Source organism: Lissotriton helveticus, chromosome 3_1, assembly GCF_964261635.1.
Source record: "Lissotriton helveticus chromosome 3_1, aLisHel1.1, whole genome shotgun sequence".
In the NCBI taxonomy this organism is placed as follows: Eukaryota; Metazoa; Chordata; class Amphibia; order Caudata; family Salamandridae; genus Lissotriton; species Lissotriton helveticus.
In genome coordinates, this window is record NC_136061.1 from 418,239,485 (window position 1) to 418,261,448 (window position 21,964).

Below are 21,964 nucleotides of genomic sequence, written 5' to 3' on the forward strand. Positions count from 1 at the left end.
TCTGCGAGTGGGTGAAATTCTGCATGTTTTCTGCTCGTGCAGATTTTTAGCTCGGGTAACTTTTTCCACACTGTAAAATCAGAACATACAGCACCACGTGGCATGCCAGAAGACGCTGCTTCTTTTTGCCATTCGAGTAGATTTTGTACACGAGCGGCAGCTTTCTAAGTGTGAACGATTTGAACTGCCATGACCGACCGTGTTGAGAAATCTCTCTGGGAGATACACTAGTGCCCGATAATCATGCTAGAGGATGCATATTCTCTCTCACGCTCCCCAACTTAAGGCTGGCGAGCCGTGTGCGAGAAAAAACTCCGCCACCCAACGGTTGGCAGAGTTTTGCAGGGACTGCACGTTGAAGTTGAAACACGGAGTGGGCAAAGCTCGGCAAACTCTGCCAGCATAGTGGAGTTATTTGCCCACCCCCAGTGAGCAGTCATGTATCGATTAAGAGTAAACAAGAATGATCATATTGCAAAAGTACTGGCGACAGGTGCTATTCTGTATCCCTGTTACTTGCTGACCATGAGTACAGTATGGAGGGACCTTTGGATAACAGGGAATTTCTGCCAAGTCTTCCTGAGTAAAGATATGAAAAGCAGCAGTCTTTTAGGCGCTGATGACGAGCTCAGCTCTTCATGAGGTTTACCTGTCGTGCGCTCATGACGAGCTGAGCTAGTCATGAACCGCGGGGTTTTAAAAACTTCAGTGCGCAGCGGGAAAACCCGCCGCGCGCATGTGGTTAAGTACAACGCAGCAAACCTTCAACGGCACTATTCATAGTAAGAACCATTTTTCCAGCCTTTTCGTGGGAATATCAATAATCTTCTCTGCCACGTTCGGAAAGATATTTTTAAAATATAAGCAGCAAGCAGCAGGATTGTGAACCTGCTCAGTCGTAGCATAGCTACACCTAACCTCTTTTTTGTGCTGCTTTAAATCTGAAAAGAGGTGAGAGTAACACATGACCAACTCTGGCACACTTCAGCCAGTCTTTCAGAAGCATATGTTTTTGGAGCTCGGCCCTCATGGAGCCCTAAAATCCGTTTTGAGGGGATCCAAGCTTATTGCAGACTCTTCCTTATTTCTAACATCATTTTAGGTATGAACTCAGTATATGATTGGATTGATTAAACTCTAACCCTGCCTCATATTTAGAGATGATCCTGGCAATTGAAAACAGTGCTACCAAGATGAATTTGTTTAATGTGTTGGGTTAAAAATGAATAAGGCCCTGTGCTGACTTCTACCCACAACTGTCAATAACCCTATTGACAAATACTTTAAGATACATCTACAATCTTTCGTAGGGAGCTAAATAATCATAATTATTTCATCATTTACTACATCTATGTGTTCTTTATTTAGAGCAACAAATACATTTATACGTTAATTCATGACAGTCAGTATTGTCTTGAGATTACAATAATGTAAGCCTATATAAACCATTTTTTTTAATTCTATTTCTTTTGGACATCAAAGGCTAGAATTAATTCCACAACAGTCCCATCATAAACAATTACGTTATAGTAAACACGTTTTGCTGTAATGTGACCACTCCTTCAGGGCTCAAATCTAATGATATCCTTCACAAAATGGGCAGGAGATAAACATGTAGAAAACCAATAGGTATAAATTACAAACCACTCCCGATTAGATACTATCCAACAATAGTTGTTATACATCGTTTGGTTAGTAATCTTAATTAACATTCAGTCATAGACATGATCTCAATTCAATGGCATTTTTCCAACAAAAATCTCCCCCTATCGGCATGGCTTCTTCTCTCAGTATTCCATTCTCAAATCAACAAAAACAAGAGTTGGCTGTGGCTTAATTGTTTTTGATGGAACTGTTGTGGAATTAGCTTTAGCTTTTGATGTACAAAAGAAATATCACTGAAGAAATGTGTTGATAGTGCTACCAAGTTGCTTCATATCTTAAGTGATATCTTCAGATTTTCCTGTCATTTTAAACATCAGCACTCCATGTTTTGGGACAGCTAGAAAAATGTCAATTTTGAGCGTGGTAAAGATTATGTTTTTTCCAGTTACTGATTTGAGAACTGGAGCACAAGTAAAAAAGGTGTGCAAAAATAAGACATAAAGTAGACGATCTCCTGCTCTGTTCTCAACTATCCGACCTTCCTTTAAGTTCAAAGGACACTGTTACTGGCAACAAAATTTGCTGACCGCTACTGCGCTATGAAACAGCCAGTCTGCATCAGTTAATGACTGGCTGATTGTATGGGTCAGTCATCTTTTTTGATGCTGGATTACTGGAAAGAAGCGCATTCTCTGCTTAATTTGCCAAAGTATTGACTGCAATATATGAGTTCTGATGGATACTTCTAACCACAGATTCGTCACCACTAGTAAATCTCATGGCTACTTCTTACTGAAGATTCTTTACCATTAGAAAATCCCCAGGTGCCTGAGAATTCTTCCAGCAATGCCCCAGTGTTTCGGTAGGTGGTGCCGTATGGCTCTGCAGTGATTCCATACCTCCTCAGAAGTGGCTGATTTGAGACACATAGGAGTGCCACCACTATGCTCTAACATCAGTTCTTTTATTTCTGAGCTCTTTGGCGTAGATCTGGAGCTCCGCTCCCAACTTTGGCAGTCTTCAGACAACTCCGAAAAAACATTTCACATTGTGTTAGGAAACAATTAACCCATAAAAAAGCAAAAGGATTGAAGCTGTGCTGAGACTGCAGGATTTGGATGTCGGTCATGGATTCTCACAATGTGCACCTACTGTGCTTGGGCTCAATCCATGACTTTAAGTCATGCGACAAGTGGGTCCTCATGCACCTTAAGGCAATTCGGGACCAGGAATCTAAACTCTCTGTTGCTGAACTTAAGAGGTCGCAGTTGAGTCAAAGTCTAGGCACAAGTGTAAGAAGGCCAAGAAACAATCAACTCCATCTCAACACTTGAAATCCAGCAAGAAAGCATGATTGCAGCTTGAAAAAGGTTGCACTCGCACAATATCTCCTGGGTTGGAATTGATCCTACTGTTTGTGCTGGTGCTCCCAGAATTTCCTGTTGACCCTACAGGAAATAGTAGCCTTTAAAGAGCCTTGTTGCATATTTTGGGTGCTCCTCTGGCTCTCTTTGGCATGACTTTTGGCCCCATGGACCTCCAGTGGTTTTCAGTTGGACTTAGGTGGCAGGTCTGCCCGATACACCATATGCCCCTTCGGGACCTGCTACTGGGTCCGTGCCATCTCCCATACTGACTTTTATTCCAGTGGCAAGGTTCATGCCAGTTCCTTCTGTACCAATGCTGACACAAACTATGTTGGTCAGTGATCCAGTTCTGACACTGGTCTTGGACCCCCCCAAACTGAAATCAGCCGCTCCAGGCCTATGTTGCGGTATAAAAAGTGCAACTATTGATTATACAGCTAGATCCCAATCCCAGGCCTCTGTCTCAATGTCAGTATCAGCAGGGTTTTGACGCTCTTTTTTCTTTACTTTAAGACCTGGTGCAGGGATCCAGTCTCCCTCAGGACACTGATGATGAGTAAAGAAACTGATTGCTGCCTTCTCATAATGCGGATGATGCATTATATCCAGACATACAAAAAGGCCAGTGGGCTAGACACATCTCTTTAAACAGCGCCTGACTGTCCCCGTGGGCCACCAACTGGGGAAAGTGCTTCTTTTTAGTGGTGGTTTAGAGGGTAGTTGAAACACTCGAATTGCAGTTAGCCACTATTTGGACTAAAATAGGAATGTTAACTAAGATTCTTCAATCAGGGCCATGTTTCTCTGAGCCATTATTGCTGTTTAATGTAGCCCTTACTGATGCCCTTCTGACTGGTACAAGTCATGCTAATACTTGCCTGTCATTTGACCTGCGGCTTAGTGACCTAAACTGATTCTGGTGACCCAGGTTCCTGATCAAGCAGCCTACACTGGAGAACTTGTTTGTTCAAGCTTCAACAAGTAAGGTCAACGCAAATTCCGCCCCTACCAATCCTTCATATACAGAATTAAAAAGACAATGCTTTCAGAAAGAGACATTTTTCTTCAGCTAGTCTATCGCTTAGATTTACAAATTCACGTTGTCTGTGGAGAAGGTACACCCATGCATTATGGGAGGTGGCCAGTGACATCTTGCTGGCCGTGCCAGAGGACCTTAGGGCCTCTTGGGCCAAAACGATAAATGATGGTCCGGATGCAGGCATTTGTGTGCTTCGAGGTGACCTGGACACTTTAGATTGGATCAGCAGAGCTGTTGGCTCTAGTGTTGTTGCTAGAAGGCGTGCCTTGATGAGTCTGTCTATGTTGAGGCCTGGGAAAAATGAGTTACGTGTTATGTGGACTGGTGCTGGAAATACCAACCCCTTACTAGACAAACTTTCAGATTTCTTTTGTTTGTTCTTTTCTTAGCCCAGCAAGGCTTTGCTATGGGCACAGTGAAAGGTTATTTATCCACCTTTTCAGTCTCTATATTTACCTGACCAACCTTCTTTAAGTCGTATGTTTTACACAAGGTCTGATGCATGTGTTCCTCCCCACACCGTTTGTTTTGTGTCAATGGGACCTGCATTTGGTCTTGACATTTCTTATGTGCACACCCTTTGAGACGATTTACATCTGCTCTTTACGACCGGACGCTGCAAACTTATTTTCCTTGTGAGTGACATGCCGATGTTTTTGGCACAACTACATTACATCTTCTTTCAGAATAAATTGGTACTGAGGATCAAAGCAGCCTTTCTACCGAAGGTGATGAGTCTCTTCCACATTGACCAGTTGGTTGCTCTGCCAATAATGTTTGCTTCACTTCACCCTTTGAAAGAGGAGGAGGGGCTCCATCAACTTGACCTAATGAGGCCTCTGAGCTTTTACATTGCCGGCACAAATGGATGATCAGCTCTTCTTGGTTTCTCTTTCAAACAAAGGGAAGGCTTTGCTAAAGAAGCCCCTGGCCAGGTGGATAGTATTATTTATTCAAATCTGTTACACAATGGCCAAGAAGCATCCTCTTAGGGCAAGTGGGTTCATTCTACCAATGCAAAAGCCACTAAGACGGCTTTGGCATTAAAGAAGCCTGTTCGAGACTTCTGCTGTGCTGTGATCTCAGCGTAAGTACATATGTTCCAGAAAAACTCCTGTCTTCACAGGCAGGTTAAGCAGGAAGGTCACTTTGCATGCTCAGTTCTGCGGGACTTTTTGGTCTGAGTCCACACTTCAGCAGACAGTCACCTTTGAGCGGTACTGCTTTGGTGTCTATTTTAAAGGTGAGGAACCTGCTTTAAATATCCATCAGAAGAACAAGTTACCTTTTGTAATACTCTTTCTGGTGGGGACTCGAACTACAAATTGCTTACTACCGTCCCTCCTCCTCTTTCTGTGGAATAGCCTCTTTACCGTCTAAAAAGGTCCTGAGTTAGGAATCCGCACATCGTCTTGAAAATGTGTTCCATGCTCCGCGTCTGCTGTAGCAGAAGGAGCAAGAAATAGATACCAGCACTTATTTATGGCTCCATGTAGTTACTTCTGGGGTGGTCTGAAGTCACTGCTGAGCCATACGCCGCCAGCTACCGGTGCGCGGAGTGCCCCCAGAAGAATTCCCCGGATATTCTGTTGGTGAGAAGTATGCAGGCAGATAGACTGTCCACTAGAAGGAGCATTACCGATGGTAAGTAACTTGTTGAATCTTTTAACTTCCATTGGTGAAGTCTCAATTTTAATCCATGGAAGCTTTGAAGGTCTTACAAAAAAGTATTATTGATGTCACAGTGAGGGGCTTGCCTATTGCATAAAGAGAACAAACAGCTGAGCTGGATAATCATATGATAATGAACGACTTTTTTTCCTGATAGAACTTACCAATGAGACAAATATTCACAAATTACTAAATGCCTCATTTAGAGTAGGGCACCCATAAAGGATTGACAGAATGCCTGTTCGCCCAGTCCGGTCATCCCATGCCTTAGTTGGAGTGGGGGGTGGGGAGTTACCACTGACTCTGAAGTGATGAAATCCCTCCTGCATTAGTACCTGCCAGCTGACATGGCATCGGGAGGCCTGGCCTGGTCAGAGCAGACCTTCTGACATCATCTCACGCTTGTGTTTTCTCTTGCCCGTTTCTGAGTTGTATACCTTTGCAGTACCAGACAAGCAGTTGGTTGTGTGAACCTTGAAAGTAAATGGTACTGTAAATGTTAGGTAGTTGACAAAAAAGAGATTAACAAAAGAATATTTGCTTTCAAGGTCCACACAACCACCTGCTCCTTCAGATATAAACATTCGAGCCCTGCATCAGATCCGGTGTCTTGAAGGCAGCCTTTCTCATATGTCATGGGCCTCAACAGAAATGATTTTTCATTTTGATGCGTGCCTCCTCAACACCGCAGTGTCAGGTTAGGCCTTTCCGTGGGTAATGTCAGAAATCCTAGAGAAGTTATTTTGAGCCTGCAGATTGACATTTTAATGCACCAGCACATACATTAGAGTTGCTATTGTTATAGCTTGCCAAACCTTCGATTTTCTGCCTTCCACATAAATCTGGCCTAGTGAACTATCTACACAATTACCTTTGCAGCTTGTCCAATAATGTAGAACTATCTCTTTTGTGTCATAATTTTTTATTGGAGTTCAAAGATAGGCAATTTCATAGGTTATAAAACAACATCTTGTTAGAGTAATCTGTCTCTTTCCAGGCCCACATTTTGTTTATGTAGTATCAACTTCATTTTTTCAGGCAAGAAGACGACCTCTTCCCTCTGCCTCTCCTGCCACTACCGCCAAGCGCCCCTGCATGGGCCCATCGTCTGCAGAGCTGCGAGGTGAGGGCCTGTGTAGAATGCCTTCCTGTTTTGTACTCTATTGTTGAATGTATGGAATTGACACGTTTTCTTCCAAGTGTGCGTAGCTTATCAGGAGCTTGCCTTCCACTGTCCTTCCCCTTGCAAGGTTGAGCAAACATTTTGATTCCTATTTTACCCACTCTAGAGGAATTTGTTACTAGAATATTGGAGATCAGCTGTATTGCGGATCGTTTGTTCAGTAGATGTCTCATAATAAGTGCCCTGCATGCAAGCTGTCACCGGAGAAACCTTTTAGCCAGAAGTTCTTTGTCTTTTTATTTGAAGGGGTTGTACATAATGGACACGAGCCTGCCTCCCATTTAAGAGACAATACTATGGTTAAAATAGAAATACATATAAGACAGGACATAAATACTGGTTTTGTGCAGATGAAGTGGGAGTATAAGACTGGGCATGAAGAGTAGACAGGACTCAAGAGCTGGTGGTAATATGGATTATGACCACAGAACAGGAGGGCCAGCATTCTCGTTCCATGCATCCAAAACATGGAACGACCTCCCTCTACACTGGAGGTTTGAGGATTCTCTTGTATTGCAGAAGATATCAGCATACATTAGTTGCACAAAAAGATTCTATTGCAGCTAATTTTCAGTGCTAATTTCACCTGAAACCATGAGTGATAGATGCTCACTCGAGCCATGTTGGGGTCTCGGTTCAAATTAGGCGGTGAATATCTCATTGCTCTTAGCAGCACTGTGCCTTCTGTGGCAGCATTTTGTATGACAGTGTTCAAGGCTCCAGCAAATGCACACTGTACGGTGCGTCAGTAACACACAGACAGCCATTATCGATTCATATATACTGTGTAAAAGGAAATCTGTTCAATCTACCCAGACTTGCATCAGCGTCTTTATTTATTTCACACTTGGGCATTTCCTCTTATCCGGGGAAGTACCTTGAAGTCCTTTCTATCCTTTAGTGTCTGTATCTAGCAGGTATTCCACTGATAATCTCCATGTTCCCCAGGATAGAGTCTACTGGATTCTCAAGTCCATTCAGACTTGCATCTGATGTACTATTGTGGTAAGTCCAGGCAGTAGGGGTCAGACTCCTGGTGGTTGTCAGAAAACCATCCAGCCTACCTCCATCTTCCCTCTTCTGACTTCCTCATTCTGCCACATATTTATGCCTAAGGATAATGGACCAACCCACTCTCTTTCCCTGCCCAGCGTAGTGTAAGGTCTCTCAGTCACCACCTCTCCGACTGGTTTCCTATCGAGCCCTACATGGCAGCGACTTACTTTGCTGCATCGGCATGTCCTGATGCTAGAACTCTGCCTTCACCATTGCACTAATCGTGGCAGCGTGTGTGCAGCAAGCTTCATACTTCACTGCAGGCATCACATCTGTGCAGCTGTGGTGAATCTACGTGTCTCCACTGCAGCCTTCCTAATTGATAGTATGTCAAGTATTCTGCATCCTTACACAAGCTTCTGCTGCTTGCTGCGTATCACTTATGTTGTATCCACGTTGTGGATTTTGAGTGCTTTTTCAGTTGACCATAAGAATTAAGTAGCTTATTGCTTAAACATTTGCTTGTATTAGATTTTCTTTCCCACATTTACAAGCTGCCCATTTACATTTTAGAAGTGATTGATTGTCCTTCGGTAACTAAAATTTCAGATAATTGTTTATTTTTTACTGTTTCCTGTCTTTGTTAATTGCCTTTACATTAGGATAGGTTACAACAAACCCACATTTGGGAGGTTATACCCACCACAGGAAATGTATCATCCACCAGCCTCCCTAGATCATTCCCATACTTTCTGAGTGATCGAGACTTACAGCTTTGAGATCTTTTCCTGAGTAACACAGATGATCCCACCTGTTATCATCCGCACGATGGATGAGGCCCGCCTCGTTGCTGATCGTGATTTTAGAACAAGGGAAGGTGCAAGGCCTCCCTCCCCATCCTGTTCACTTGGCTACAGCACTTATGGAGTGGCAACCTGGAATTGCAAATGGATACAGGGGAAGAACAGAGGGAGAAGACCCTAGAGGCATGGAAGAAGTAGGCAATACTAGCCTCAGCGCCACCGTTTAGTCCTCTAACTCCAGGTGTTTCTGGTCCTATGATATTACTCCAAAGCTTCGAGGCTTCCTATTTGGAACTTGACCCTCAGAGAATAACCAAGGATAGGCGGCAAGTTGTTTTGTCTGTGAGAATCTTCTATTCATTGTGAACCAATTTTATATATAGTATTAAATGCCCATTAGATACCCCAACTTTCAAAAAGAAGCCAAGTTCAGCAAGATATTAAAAACACACGTACACAAAAGACTTGAAGTACCTAACCCTCCTTTTACATTCTGTGTGCAATAAAGAGCCCCATGGTACACAACGAATCAGTGTTTGCAGGTTAAAGAGTCCCAGTGCCACAACGAAACGAAACCCCCTATACAAGCCAATGGCAGGTGACCACCAACAATGGGGAGGTCGACAGAGGGCATTTGTATATCTGAGCCTTTCAAAAGTTACAGCAAATGTTCCCTAGATATGTTCATTTTCAGTGAAATAGTCAATGAATGAAAGGCAAGCAGGAACTTTGGCATAGTCTTCTTTCCCTTTCTGCACTTTGTGCTGTATTTACCCCATATAGACTCTGGGTCACTCACTGGTGTTTTCGAACAGTCACAACCTATCAACTCTATCGCCAAAAGGAAAAAAAAGTGTCTCATCCCGTTTTGGATTCAACCCAGATTTCTTGACTAGGGATGAGTGCTTGATTTGTCGCATTCCGTCCATCATTTGTGTGCCTTTTGCTTCATCATCCCGTTTTTAGTCAGTGGTGACAGATCCAGTTGAGGGTACAAGTCACTTCACCATTTGGGCAGGGGCATAAAGCAAGCATCTATGGTGCAAGTGTGGTGTCCAGATTTCAAGGGTTCTGCTTTCAGCTTAATGATTAAGAATAGCTGTAAGATATGGGAATCTCAGGGGCTGCTCATTACACTCTGTAGCGGCCCCCAGCATTTGTGTTACGCAACTGCATTAAGGCCCTTTACAACCAGTCAATTGCGGCCATAATGTCTATCCCATCGCGAACACACAGGAACCTTGGACTGCAAGCTTGTCACTACAAAGGATGGGATCCTCAAATAAAGGACAACTATGGTTGGGTCCCTCATCAGTTTTAAGTTGGATAATTCGAGCCTAGAGCAAATGAGTCAACAGTTATGGAATCATTTCAACTGGCCTGGAAAGAGGAGATGCTCGCAGCTCCAACTGGTAAAATCTGTATAGATAGGACAGCCTTTAATCCCTGACTGAGTTGCCGGGCAGACGCTTCGTCAGTCAGGGAAAATAAATTAGAAAGGGGCAGGTGAACTGCTATAACCCAAGGGAGACGAGTTGCCTAACTTGTGAAAACCCATCGAGCAATTATACCTACCTTAAAAAAGGTGCTAGACAGTATATTCATGATGCCAAATACAGACTAGAGAATAACAGCTTCACAAGCAATAGGGAACTTTCCTGAAATACAGGAAACATGGTCCGCTTCAAGCAGGTAATGAGATAGTCCTAACTCGGAAGGGAATCAAGTGTAGCAATGAAGGTCTTTGAAGAGAATCTGAATGAGAACAACAAATACAGGCAAAAATGAAGAAAAGAAAAGTCATGCGAAAGAGAGAGCATATTATGTATATCAACACTTCATCATAATCTAATATTTTATTGTGCTAGTGAATACCCCGGGCCTGATTGTGAGTTTAGTGGATGGAGTATATACCTCCGCCATGGGGGAGTACTTTACTCCCACCATTATGAGTGTAATCCGCCTGCCAGATTTAGAGATGGCTGCCAGCTCAGCAGAGATCCCTCTATTTCGAGGAAACACCAGATTTGAGAGGGATTGCTAGAATGTACTAGATGGCTGAGTATGCTGTGGTGGCTGGCATGGATTGGGGATGGCAGGTCGGGGCAAGGAGGGAGAAGGGGTAAAGTAAAGAAGAAAAAAAACTTAACTTACTTGCCGTCGTCCCTCCGCTCCACAGGAACCAGGAAGCACACCAAGGCTCCCCTGACCAATCACAACGCTGCAATGCAGCGTTGTGATTGGTCTGAGTGTCGTGGTTCAGCGCTCAGCCAGGAAATGGGGGCCTGGGCATGTTCTGCACTCAGGCAGCATGGAGGACATGCAAAGTGTGCATGACTGTTTGGCTGGCCCGATGCGGGTTGGCCAAACAGTCATTGCACACTTAGGAGGGTGCGGCTGCAGCTTGGCAGGCAGGCAGGTCTGCTCTGCTCTCGGAGGCGGGGAGGAGTAGTGGCACCCTCCTAAGTGCTCAATGACTGTCTGGCCTGCCCTCTCGTGCCGGCCAGTCATGCGCACTTTTAATGTCCTCCATGCTGGCTGTATTACCGCCTGCCTGAAAAACATGACCAGGCTCCCATTCCCTGTCTGAGAGCAAAATCACTGCGCTCAGACCAATCACAACGCTTAGAAGCCCACAGCTGACCCCACCGACCTCAAGAACTATCGGCCCATCTCACTCCTCCCTTGCGTAGCCAAAGTTGCAGAGAAAACAGTCAACAGGAAACTGACATGATTCATTGAAGAGAACGCCTTTTCGACCCGTCCCAATACGGATTCCAAAGCAACCACAGCACAGGGTCCGCCCTACTCGCCACCACAGACTACATCCACACCCTCCTGGACCAAGGCCACTCCGCAGCCCTCATCCTACTCGACCTATCAGCGGCCTTCGACAACGTCTCCCATCGCACACTAGTCGCCAGACTACATGACACAGGCATACAAGGAACAGCCCTGGACTGGATCCGATCGTTCCTCACCGGATGAAGCCAAAGGATCAGACTCCCACCCTTCCTCTCCGACCCCACGAAAATCACCTGCGGAGTCCCACAGGGTTCATCCCTGAGCCCCACCCTTTTCAACATCTACATGGCCCCCCTTGCAGCCATCGTCTGACAACATTGCCTCAACATCGTATCCTACGCCGACGACACCCAGCTCATCCTCTCCCTCACGAAAGACACCACCACTGCCAAATTCAACTTCCAGAAAGGAAGGACGTTGCATTCTGGATGACCAACAGCTGCTTGAAGCTCAACGCAGAGAAGACAGAGGTCCTCATCCTCAGTACCACCCCTTCTGCATGGGACAGCACCTGGTGGCCGACCGCTCTCGGAAGCCCACCTACCCCCTCAAACCACGCCAAGAACCTCGGCATCGTACTCAACTAATCACTCACCATGAACCGACAGGTCAACGCTGTCACCTCCAGCTGCTTCAACACCCTCCGCATCCTCTGAAAGACCTTCAAGTGGATCCCCCTGAGTCGAGGAAGACAGTCACCCACACACTCATCACCAGCAGACTGGACTATGGAAACACACTCCACGCCGGCATCAACAAGTTCCTATTCCGCAAACTCCAGACAATACAGAACACCGCCGCCAGACTCGTCCTCGTTATCCCCCGACACAAGCACGTCAGTCAACACCTACAATGTCTCCACTGGCTCCCCGTGGAGAAAAGAGTCACTTTCAAAATCCTCACTCATGCCTACAAATGCCTAAACATCAACGGACCCAAATACCTCAACGACAGATTCAACTTCCACGTGCCCATAAGAAACCTCAGATTTTCCAACCTTGCACTGGCCGAAACCCCGCGCATCCAGAGCCAGAATAGGCGGAAGATCTTTCTCTCACATTGCAGCCAAGACTTGGAACGAACTACCAGCAGACATCAGACGCGCCCCTGAACACCTTCAGGAAGACCCCCAAGACCTAACTCTTCGGCCAAACAGATCTACGGACCCCCCCTCCCCTCAGCGCCTTTAGACTCTCATGGGTGAGCAGCGTGCTTACAATTCCCTGATTGATTGATTGACCTGTACGGAGAAAGTAAGGGTTTTTAACATTGTGTCTTGCCGACATGGAGAGATCTGGAAACCCCAGCACAGGGGTGCTCTGTGAACGCTGTGTGGTGACACCCAGAGTGAAGGCTGCCTGGTGCAGTGCCTGCTTTCTTGGTGCTGCAGCTCCATCAGTGCCGAGTCTCCAGCGCGCTCTGGGCACCCGCTGCTAGGGAGAATCTGGCAGCGCTGAACAGGCAAATGACGGGGAAAGGGAAAGGGAAAGGGAAAGCGCATTCACTACAATCGTGGGTGCTGCTGCCACCGTCATTTTAAAGAAACCAGGTACTTTAGCGTGACGGCAACAGCTGTCTGACGCTAGAAAATACAATCATTGAAATTATGATGCACATAGCATCGCAAAAACGCCATTTGCCAAAGCACGAAAAATCCGAGTGCCAATGACAATTAATATAGCAATATCATTTGAATTGCCTTTATGTGTTGACATTGCATTACACGCAGTCTGAAATCGAGATGGCACGTGGGCCAGCGGTGGCAGATAGCGGGGTGCCCCTTGGGCGGTAGGTGGGACAGGACACGGACCGTGCATTTGCATTACAGACAATAATTCCATGTTCAGGATAGAATTTATGTTAAGTTCCGTACCTTGTATTCGATATTAAATACAGGGTGTGTAAATTATTGCTGCTCTGTGCAAAATATTTTTGTAATTATAAAAAATGTATATCTGTATTATTTTCTTGTTTTGTAACGTCAATCCTTGCAGAGAATTGGGGACTCTTACCGAGGATACTGTACGAGCGAGGATGAGCTCGAGAGCATTCTGAAGTTACACAAGCAGCAAACCCACAGCATGTGGGGCACGCGACAGTCTCCAAGCTCTGCCAAACCGGCCTCGCGCATGATGTGGAAATCGCAGTACGTCCCCTATGACGGCATTCCCTTCATCAATGCAGGTAACGTACAGCTCGTTTGCCTTTTTAGAGCCGGTCATCAGATGCCACGTGGTCAAATTCACGGTGAAGTGATTGATATGATACAAAATCTTAGTATTGCAGTGCAGTCACGTCCATGTCCTTTGTTCTTATCAATCTTGTATTCTGAAACTTGCAGTGGTTCTAAATAGAAACATTCTGAAACTCTCAGTATCCTTCTAACTTTGGCACAGAATACAACTAGGTTTGATGGTATATGTTCTTATTAAAATGTACTTTTGTTTTAATCTTAAAGATAACCATTTTTATTTAATTAACAACTCACATTTTGTGCTTGCAGCCGCCGAGATCTTGGGCCATTAAATAATATTAATGTTCCAGTTCTGACTTAAATCTTTTTATTGTTTTGTCTGTACACTTATTCTACCAGGAACTCTCCTTCAGGAAATAAACAAACGAGAACACATTCTCTACAAATGTTTATGAACATATCTACAAAAGTTAAAGAATTGGTTCGTTTGCTTTACTTAGGTAATTTTAAGAGTTCGGTTTCATTTACTCAGGACCTCGTTTGGAGGTGAGTGGTATACCAGAGGTAATCTCATGCATTGATAAATATGATTCTGCAGAATTTCCCTGCACTGGAATAGTGAATCACTACTTATACCTATGTTTATGATACATTTTCTGTACATTTGTACAGAATATTGCCCACTAGTGGTAATGGACATGTTTTTCCATGCTGTAGTGTGATATTACCATATTTTAAAAATAAGCGGTATAATTCATTTACCTCACATTTAAATTGAGTCTAGTCAGCTGCAGGGACATCTTAAGGATTTTGGGGGAACGGGTCCGATAGCTTTTAAGGGGCCCCTGTTCAGAACAGTTTTGAATTTATGATCCAGTTTCATCTTTGTCATGCCCTCTTAGGCCAGGCTACTGACAGTGCACAGGTACACTCGTCCAATTCTAATGTTCATGGATAGTGGTGAGTGTTTTCAATATTGTAGCACAGCAGCAGCTCACTAACATTATTGCAAAAAATCTTTGTGACACCCGCCCACCTCTCATATATGAAGTCCTGTTTTGATCTAAATGAAACTTTATTTATGGATGTTGCATGAAACAAATACAACATTTCACTGCAAAAAAATCTTTGTACTAGATTTTTACGCACCACTCACATCAAAACTGAATTAATGAGAAAGAGTATTTAAAGCAATCTGTCGATGAATTATTCAAGATCATCAGGGCAAGCCGTGCAGAACAGAGCTGTCTCTATCAGCCCCCCCCCTAAAAGGGCCCACTTTGCCCATGCCTTAAAACGTCTCTGGTCAGCTGGACCCCAAATGAGCACCCAGAATATTTTTATACCTATGATATGTCATTAATGTTAGTTACAAATTTTGATTTCCAGCCCTAATCATTGCCATCTCAAAGCAGTTGTCGTGCTCTATGCCTTACAAGAACATTTTCTGCTGTCTTTAAGAGATGTGGTGGCCTTCAGACAAGGCAGGTCGACGTTTTTGTCTCTTCCCTTTTATGAATCATGCCTTCAGGAATCAACTTGTATTTTCATTGGAAAGATTCCCAATACCCCCATTTGGTACTTCGACCATGCTGCAGCAAGTCAAAAACTTTCATTCGCCTGGTACACCCACCTTAGGTCCACGGGAATGTTTACAAGGAAGGCCAACCACAAAGGTTTGGGGTTTGGACCACTCCATTCACTCTTTTCTACTTTCATTTCAACAGCTAGATCTTTGCATGCTTGGTCTACACAGTGGGGTATGGGTCTGTACCTAGAGAGGGATGGACATTTCTATCAGAAGAGAACAAATTAGGAGTAAGAGATGGTGAATCAAGTGTATTTGCCATTTTTTTTGAGCTCCTGGTGCCCCTCGCGCTTCCTATTCTTGGGGGCCTGGGAGGACCAGGTTCTGCTTCAGTGATGGGAACTGCTCTCACTGGCCTCTGATGACCTGGCATAATCATGGTTGGCTGCTCTGTAATGCCAGGAACAGGGCCCTGCCCGTAAGGGGAGGCAGCCCTAAAGGAATTTGGATGGATGCCCAACGGTCACTTTTGTCAAGAGCCGGATCATTCCTAAGGCCCGTGGCAGGTGCTGGCTCATTTGGGACTGTCATGCATTGAGGAGCCTGGTTGCCCCGTTTGTTGGGAGGTGGGGGTAAACAAGGAATTTCTCCCCAGTGGTAATGGCTGGAGCTGACCGGTACTATCTGGGACGAGACGCGTCTTGAGGGCAGCAAGTGGCGCTAGTCAGAGCCAGCATGACAGAGAGGGATCATATGAAATGGAGAAAATATTTTTGCAGTCAGTAGCTCGAAAAAAGAAAGGGTCTGATGCATGTTGAACACTACTGTGGCTTCAGTGGAGTAAGTGGATGACCCTAAGAGTGTGATAGCTGCCCTGGATGGTATTTTATGGAAACTGGATATGGTGGAGAAGGCAGTAGTGGCTGCAGAGATCCTTTTGAGTCGCATTGAAACTAAAATATCAGGGATGGAGGCCATATTGAAGACATTTGGTAATAAGGGTCGTCAGGTACAAGGCATGGTTGATCAAGTGGAAGGTGACCTGCATGCTCATTGAGACTTCCTAAACAAGGCATATGGGGTACTGCTGCTCTTGGACAGTAAAGTGGAGGCACTGTAGAGACTCAGACACATGGCCGTGGGAGAGATGCTGGGCTTTCCCAATGACCAAAACAAGCTGGAAGCAAAGGAGAGGGTGTTCACTAAGTGCCTTTCCCCCTGACTATGATGAAGAAAACATTGTTGCTAACCCATTCAGATTGCCCTTCGGAACTTCAGACTATATGAAGAATAAATGTCATGGCACTATTGTAGTGGCCCTGAAATGAGGGACACAATCGTTAAGAAGGAAGCCTGTTTCAAGGATATTCGCAGATGGAAATAATGCATATCTTCCTGTTTACTATCAAGTGGACAGTTCTCCTTATAAAGTGTGAGATCCCTAGTGACTAGTAAAGCTGAATTCTGCCTCACCTGCTGCAACTGATGGTGGTTGATTGGGTGCAATCCTAGGTTATATTCCAAGTGCAAATGTTTCCCTTTATTAATGCATGTTTGCCCCACTTTTCCCTTTCTTTCTTTTTCCTTTTTTTCCACTCTTATTTTTCCTCCACTATCCTTGTATCTTCTCTCCTTTGTCTTTTCTGGACGGAGGGATATATACTGTATTAATTTAAGTTCAGGGGTTTGCTATAAAGCTAAAAGGAAAGGACCTTTGTGTGGCATTTAGTATGAACCAATTCATATGGTTGGATGGTGTCTCCTTAAGGGTAGCGAGTTTCTGCAGCATATATTTATGCTATTTTTGTTGTGCAGTTCCTTCGAAAATGTGAATACAAATGATTAATCTTAAAACGGTTCACAGGAAAATATTTGTAAGGCTAATCCAAATATCTGGACGTTGAACACATCTGAGACAGCAGTGACTGTTTAAACTTTTCAAGATTGTAAGAATGAGGTAGCTCGCTTGGTATCTAAAAGCAATTTTTCTTAAAACTGGAGTATTATTTAAAAGACGTGTCCTTTTCCCATATTTTGTAAAGGCACATTTGAGCTAAGACCCAATAATATTCATACTGACGTGAGAGAGTTACCAGCTCATTTAGAGTTGGCAGGACAGGAGCACTGTGGTAAATTGGCGGTGCAGGGACCCCAATAAACTCAATTTCGCCTATCAAATTTAGAATAAGGAGAACAGCAGGATTTTCGCTGGCAGAGCCTCAGCTTGCTCCTTTGGCCAAAATGCTTTACCTGGCCACCCATCCTCCTTTGGGCCGGTAGGTCATTGTGACAATAGCCCTGCCCTTTTCAGGGTGTGGTTAAAGTCACAGATTTTTCCATCCTGAGATCATTATGCAAAGCAGGACGGACCCAAGAAGGACATTTTTCAAATATCCCTGACTTGCAGGGAAAAAAATCAGAGCATGTAACGCACATTTTTCTTTTGCTTTTCAACAACAAACCTCCACCATCCTGGAAGGATGTCAGGCCACCTGACTTTCTTTAAAGGTGCCTCTCGCTCTGTTCCAAAACTATTTGGACTTAGAGAATTCAGTTGTCTTCATTTCCTCTTCCTGATTGCTCTAATATTGAAAGCCTTAAAAAGATTAAGGATTTAAGATGCTCAGTCATCATTCAAGTGGTCGCAGCTGACTCCTCCAGGCGAAATTCTCAGCCGTATTGCAGTAAAACCAGCACCTTCTTTGCTATGGCAGAGGAGCGTCGCCCCACCCTCCCGCCCCCCACACTGCTGAGAGCCAGCTGAGGGAAACAGTAAAAATAAAATTATAATAAAACCATTTTATTATCATTTTATTTTTCTTTCCATACTCGCTAGAGCCAACCAAGACTGGCTGGGACAGGGCAATGATGCTAGGGGAGTAGTAGTGCACACTGTAAGTGCGCATGACAGTTTGGACGGCTGTCTAAGGCCGGCCAAACCATCATGCGCACTTAGATTTCTCTCCATCCGGACTGTGATGCATAGCTTGGAGGAGAAGAGGCAGAGGCTCCTAGGAGCTGAGCGCACGTAAAATCAGCCCGCTCAGGCCAGTCACGGTGCTGCTCTCATGATGTATTACCTGTATGAGAGCAGCGCCTTGATTGGCGTCTAGGAGGCTGCACAGTTTGCACCCGCCCAAGGGGAATTGGAGTCGAGACGGGAGCAGAAAAGCCCCAAGATGGTAGCAGGGAGCGGCAGGTAAGTGCTTTTAAAAATTTTATTTGTGTTATTTACCCCCATGCAGATCTAAATCTGCACTTTAACAACTCCAGCAGCCCCTCAGTCGCCAGTTTCCTGGCCGACCTTGAGGCGTTACAGCTTACTCAGTTGGTGACGCAGCCCACACACTCAGGGGGTCACACCCTTGACCCGTTTTTTACCAATCTGACGGAAGTCTGTGTCACCAGCTACACACCTTTGGCGTGGACTGATCATTATTTGATACAGTTCCACTGCCCTATCGTGGCTAGTCCATCTAAGCCAATGGTGTGTTCTGTTCCAAGAAGACGCTGGAACAAACTTAAGCTAGATGAGTTCTTTCATCTCTTATCAGCTGACCCGCTTGACGTCTCAGGCCCTCCGGATCAGTTGTACGACAGGTTCACCGATTGGGTCTCCAGGGCCTTGGACACCCTCATCCCCTTGGTGACCCGTAAAACTGGTCCTGGCAAGGCCAGCCCTTGGTACGATGACTCTCTACGAGCCCTGAAGGTGTCTTGCAGGCGCGCAGAGCGGGCATGGCGCAAAGCCTACTCCAGCTCTAAGAAAGTCTTATATCAGGCTACAGTGAAGGTGTACCATCGGGTGGTGTGTAGAACCCGTGCCGCTTTTTATGCGACACAATTCAGGAATAGTTCGAACCCTGCAAAGGCTATCTTTAAGGTATTGAAAGACCTCACTGCCAAAAAAGTTATAACATCACACCAGAGCTCTCTGGAGCACTGTGAAAAGTTGGCAGAGTTTTTTCTGGAGAAGGTGAATGCTATTTATCGAGCCTTCCCCGTGGTCGTTCCCTCAGTGATGACATCATCTAAGCCTCCACCATCTGAGGGGCTGTGTTCTCTACCTTTGTTAAATCTAGATAGCCTAGGCATTTTGGCTCGCAAAGTGAAATCTGGGTCCCCTGAGGATCCACTTTGCCCTGAGGTGTTCAAGGACCTGGCGGCACATGACATCTCTCCGCTTTGTTCCTTGGTCAATGCGTCTCTGACATCTGGCGTTGTTCCACTTAAGTGGAAGCGAGCCATGGTACGTCCGATCCTGAAGAAACCTAGCCTGGATGGAAGCAAGCCGGAGAGCTATCGGCCTATTTCACTCTTGCCGTGGCCGGCTAAGGTGATGGAGGCACACGTAAATGCCGCTCTCTCGGAACATCTCCGTCGAGCTGATATACTCGACGCTACGCAGAATGGGTTTAGGGCAGGTCACAGCACGGAGACGGCTCTGCTTTATATGGTGGAGCACCTCCGCTCCGTGCTTGACGCGGGACAAACGGCAGCGCTGGTGCTATTAGATCTAAGCGCTGCCTTTGACACCGTCTCGCACCCTATCCTTCTGCAGCGTTTAGAGGATGCTGGTGTCTCCGGCATTGCGCTCGACTGGTTCCGGTCGTTCTTATCAAACCGGGCCTTTAGCGTGACCGTCCCACCCTTTCAGTCAAAATTCCACCCGTTGAACCTGGGCGTCCCCCAAGGCTCCTCGCTGAGTCCTACGCTGTTCAATCTGTACGTAAGGCCGCTAGCTGAGGTTGTCAAACTATGGGGTATGACCATGGTGTCATATGCCGATGACACCCAGCTAGCGGTCACGATCAGCGGGGATGCGGAGGTCGACGCTCCTAGGTTTCAACAAGGACTGAGGGCGGTCGCTAGATGGATGACGCTTAATTGTCTCCAGCTAAACGCTAGTAAGACCGAGGTGATGGTATTTGGTAGGCGACCGGAACTGTGGGGAGAGAGATGGTGGCCGGAGGAGCTGGGTTCCGCTCCCATCCCAGTCACCGAGCTTAAAAACCTCGGGGTCTGGCTGGACCCTTCCCTTACGTTTGCATGCCACACTAAACGCACGGCTGCTTGCTGCTTCGGCATTTTGCGTGGGCTTCGTCCTGTGCTAAAGTTCTTCGATGCCCCCACCCGGCAACTCATGATCCAAGCGACCGTCATCTCCAGATTGGATTATGCTAGTTCTTTGTTGGCCGGTCTGAATGTAGCTGAGATAGGGCGCCTGCAGCGGATCCAGAATGCAGCAGCAAGAGCGGTGGTGGGCCTTCCAAGATTCTGCCCCACCTCTAGCACCATTCGAGCACTGCACTGGCTCCCGGTGGCGCAGCGGATTCAGTTTAAGGTACTCTGCGTCGCCCATAAGATCTTGAAGGGGTCCCCGGCAATGATCCTTACGACCCTCATGGCCAACTATATTCCGGCACGACCCTTAAGATCGTCAGATCTCGAATTGGCCGTGGTACCGCGCTTTAAGCGAAGCAGGGCCGGTGGGCGCTCATTTCGAGTGCGGGCCGCCGCTCTGTGGAACTCCTTACCCCCGGCAATTCGCGCTATGAGCGATTTGCTCTCTTTTCGTCGTGCCTTGAAAACATTTTTATTCCCTTAGTTAGTGTGTTCTGTGCTGTTTTATTTAGTTGTGTTGTGTAGCTGCCTTGTCGGGCGCCAAGACGCTCCTTAGCTGGAGCATTTGTGCGCCTAATAAAAACCACATAACATAACATAACATAACATAACATTCCCCGCCCACCACTTGTAATGAAGAACAGCCGCTAATGGGTACAACCAGAGGGAATCCAAGCTGTTCTTATCAGCTGAAACCTATCCATTGGTGGCTTTAGAATTCTCTTTCTCTCTCCTTTATTTCTCATTCCTGAGGAACTAGCTTTCTCCTACTTCTGTCTTGACATAGTGGCCCTCATCCCTCTGCACTCAGTGGGACTTTAGGATAGCTGTAAATATCATACTGACTGTTATCGTAAGATATGAGGAAAAAGGCCATAGGACCAGACCCATAGAAAGTTGACACACTCATATCAGCACAGACTCTGTCATATGAATCCTCACTTCACTCCTTTCTGTGCATGGCCAGTTATGGCATCGGGCACATCCAAGATTTTGTACCGATCAACGCCCTGCTGCAAGACCTCACCATGAACGAGAAAGCGTTCAGGTGATCTCAGAAATGTCAGACAACATTTGAAGCAATTAAGACTTCTTGCATATTCCAGAATATGGTATATTTGTTTTTGAACCTTTGAATGGATATGTTGTTGATGCCAGTTTCCTTGGTTCAGGTCCCATCCTAGATCAGTATGACCAGGATCATGAAACACCTTGCTCATGCCAGCAGGAGCCTTACAAAACCTGAGAAACCCTACTCAGAAGCAGGAAAAGAGAGCCTAGCAGTGATCAGAGACTGGAAGGATTTTCATCTGTCCCTCTACAAGGAACGCGTTCAATGTTTTCACAGGTCAGCAGATTCTTGTTGCCAGTTTCAGAAATTCCAGGGCAGAAATGCCACCCCCAGATTGACCAATGTAGTCAGACGGTGTGAAAGTACCACTTCTGCATTTTACATAGATCTGTCAATGATCAAAATACTTCTAATTTCTTTCCTAATTGCCTTAGACACCAACTGATTATGGCTCACAGGAGAGTACATTCAAAACACCAAATCCAATCAGAGGCAATCAGCAAGAGAGACATCTAAAGGCCACTCAGTAGGAGTTGATTGAAAATCAGTCAGAAATCTGCAAGATTCTGTGCTGAAG

At 45.6% G+C, this 21,964-nt stretch overlaps 1 protein-coding gene across 3 annotated transcripts in view; it reads left to right on the plus strand.

Moving 5' to 3' along the window:
* The window catches only part of CARF (calcium responsive transcription factor), a 434,709-nt gene that overhangs the window by 210,106 nt on the left and 202,639 nt on the right, over positions 1-21,964 (plus strand). For all 3 annotated transcript variants that reach the window (XM_078680246.1, XM_078680247.1, XM_078680245.1), the window contains exons 6-7: positions 6,721-6,805; positions 13,464-13,653. In XM_078680246.1, coding sequence (XP_078536372.1) covers positions 6,721-6,805; positions 13,464-13,653 — 275 coding nt within the window. The remainder of the gene's footprint in view (positions 1-6,720; positions 6,806-13,463; positions 13,654-21,964) is intronic.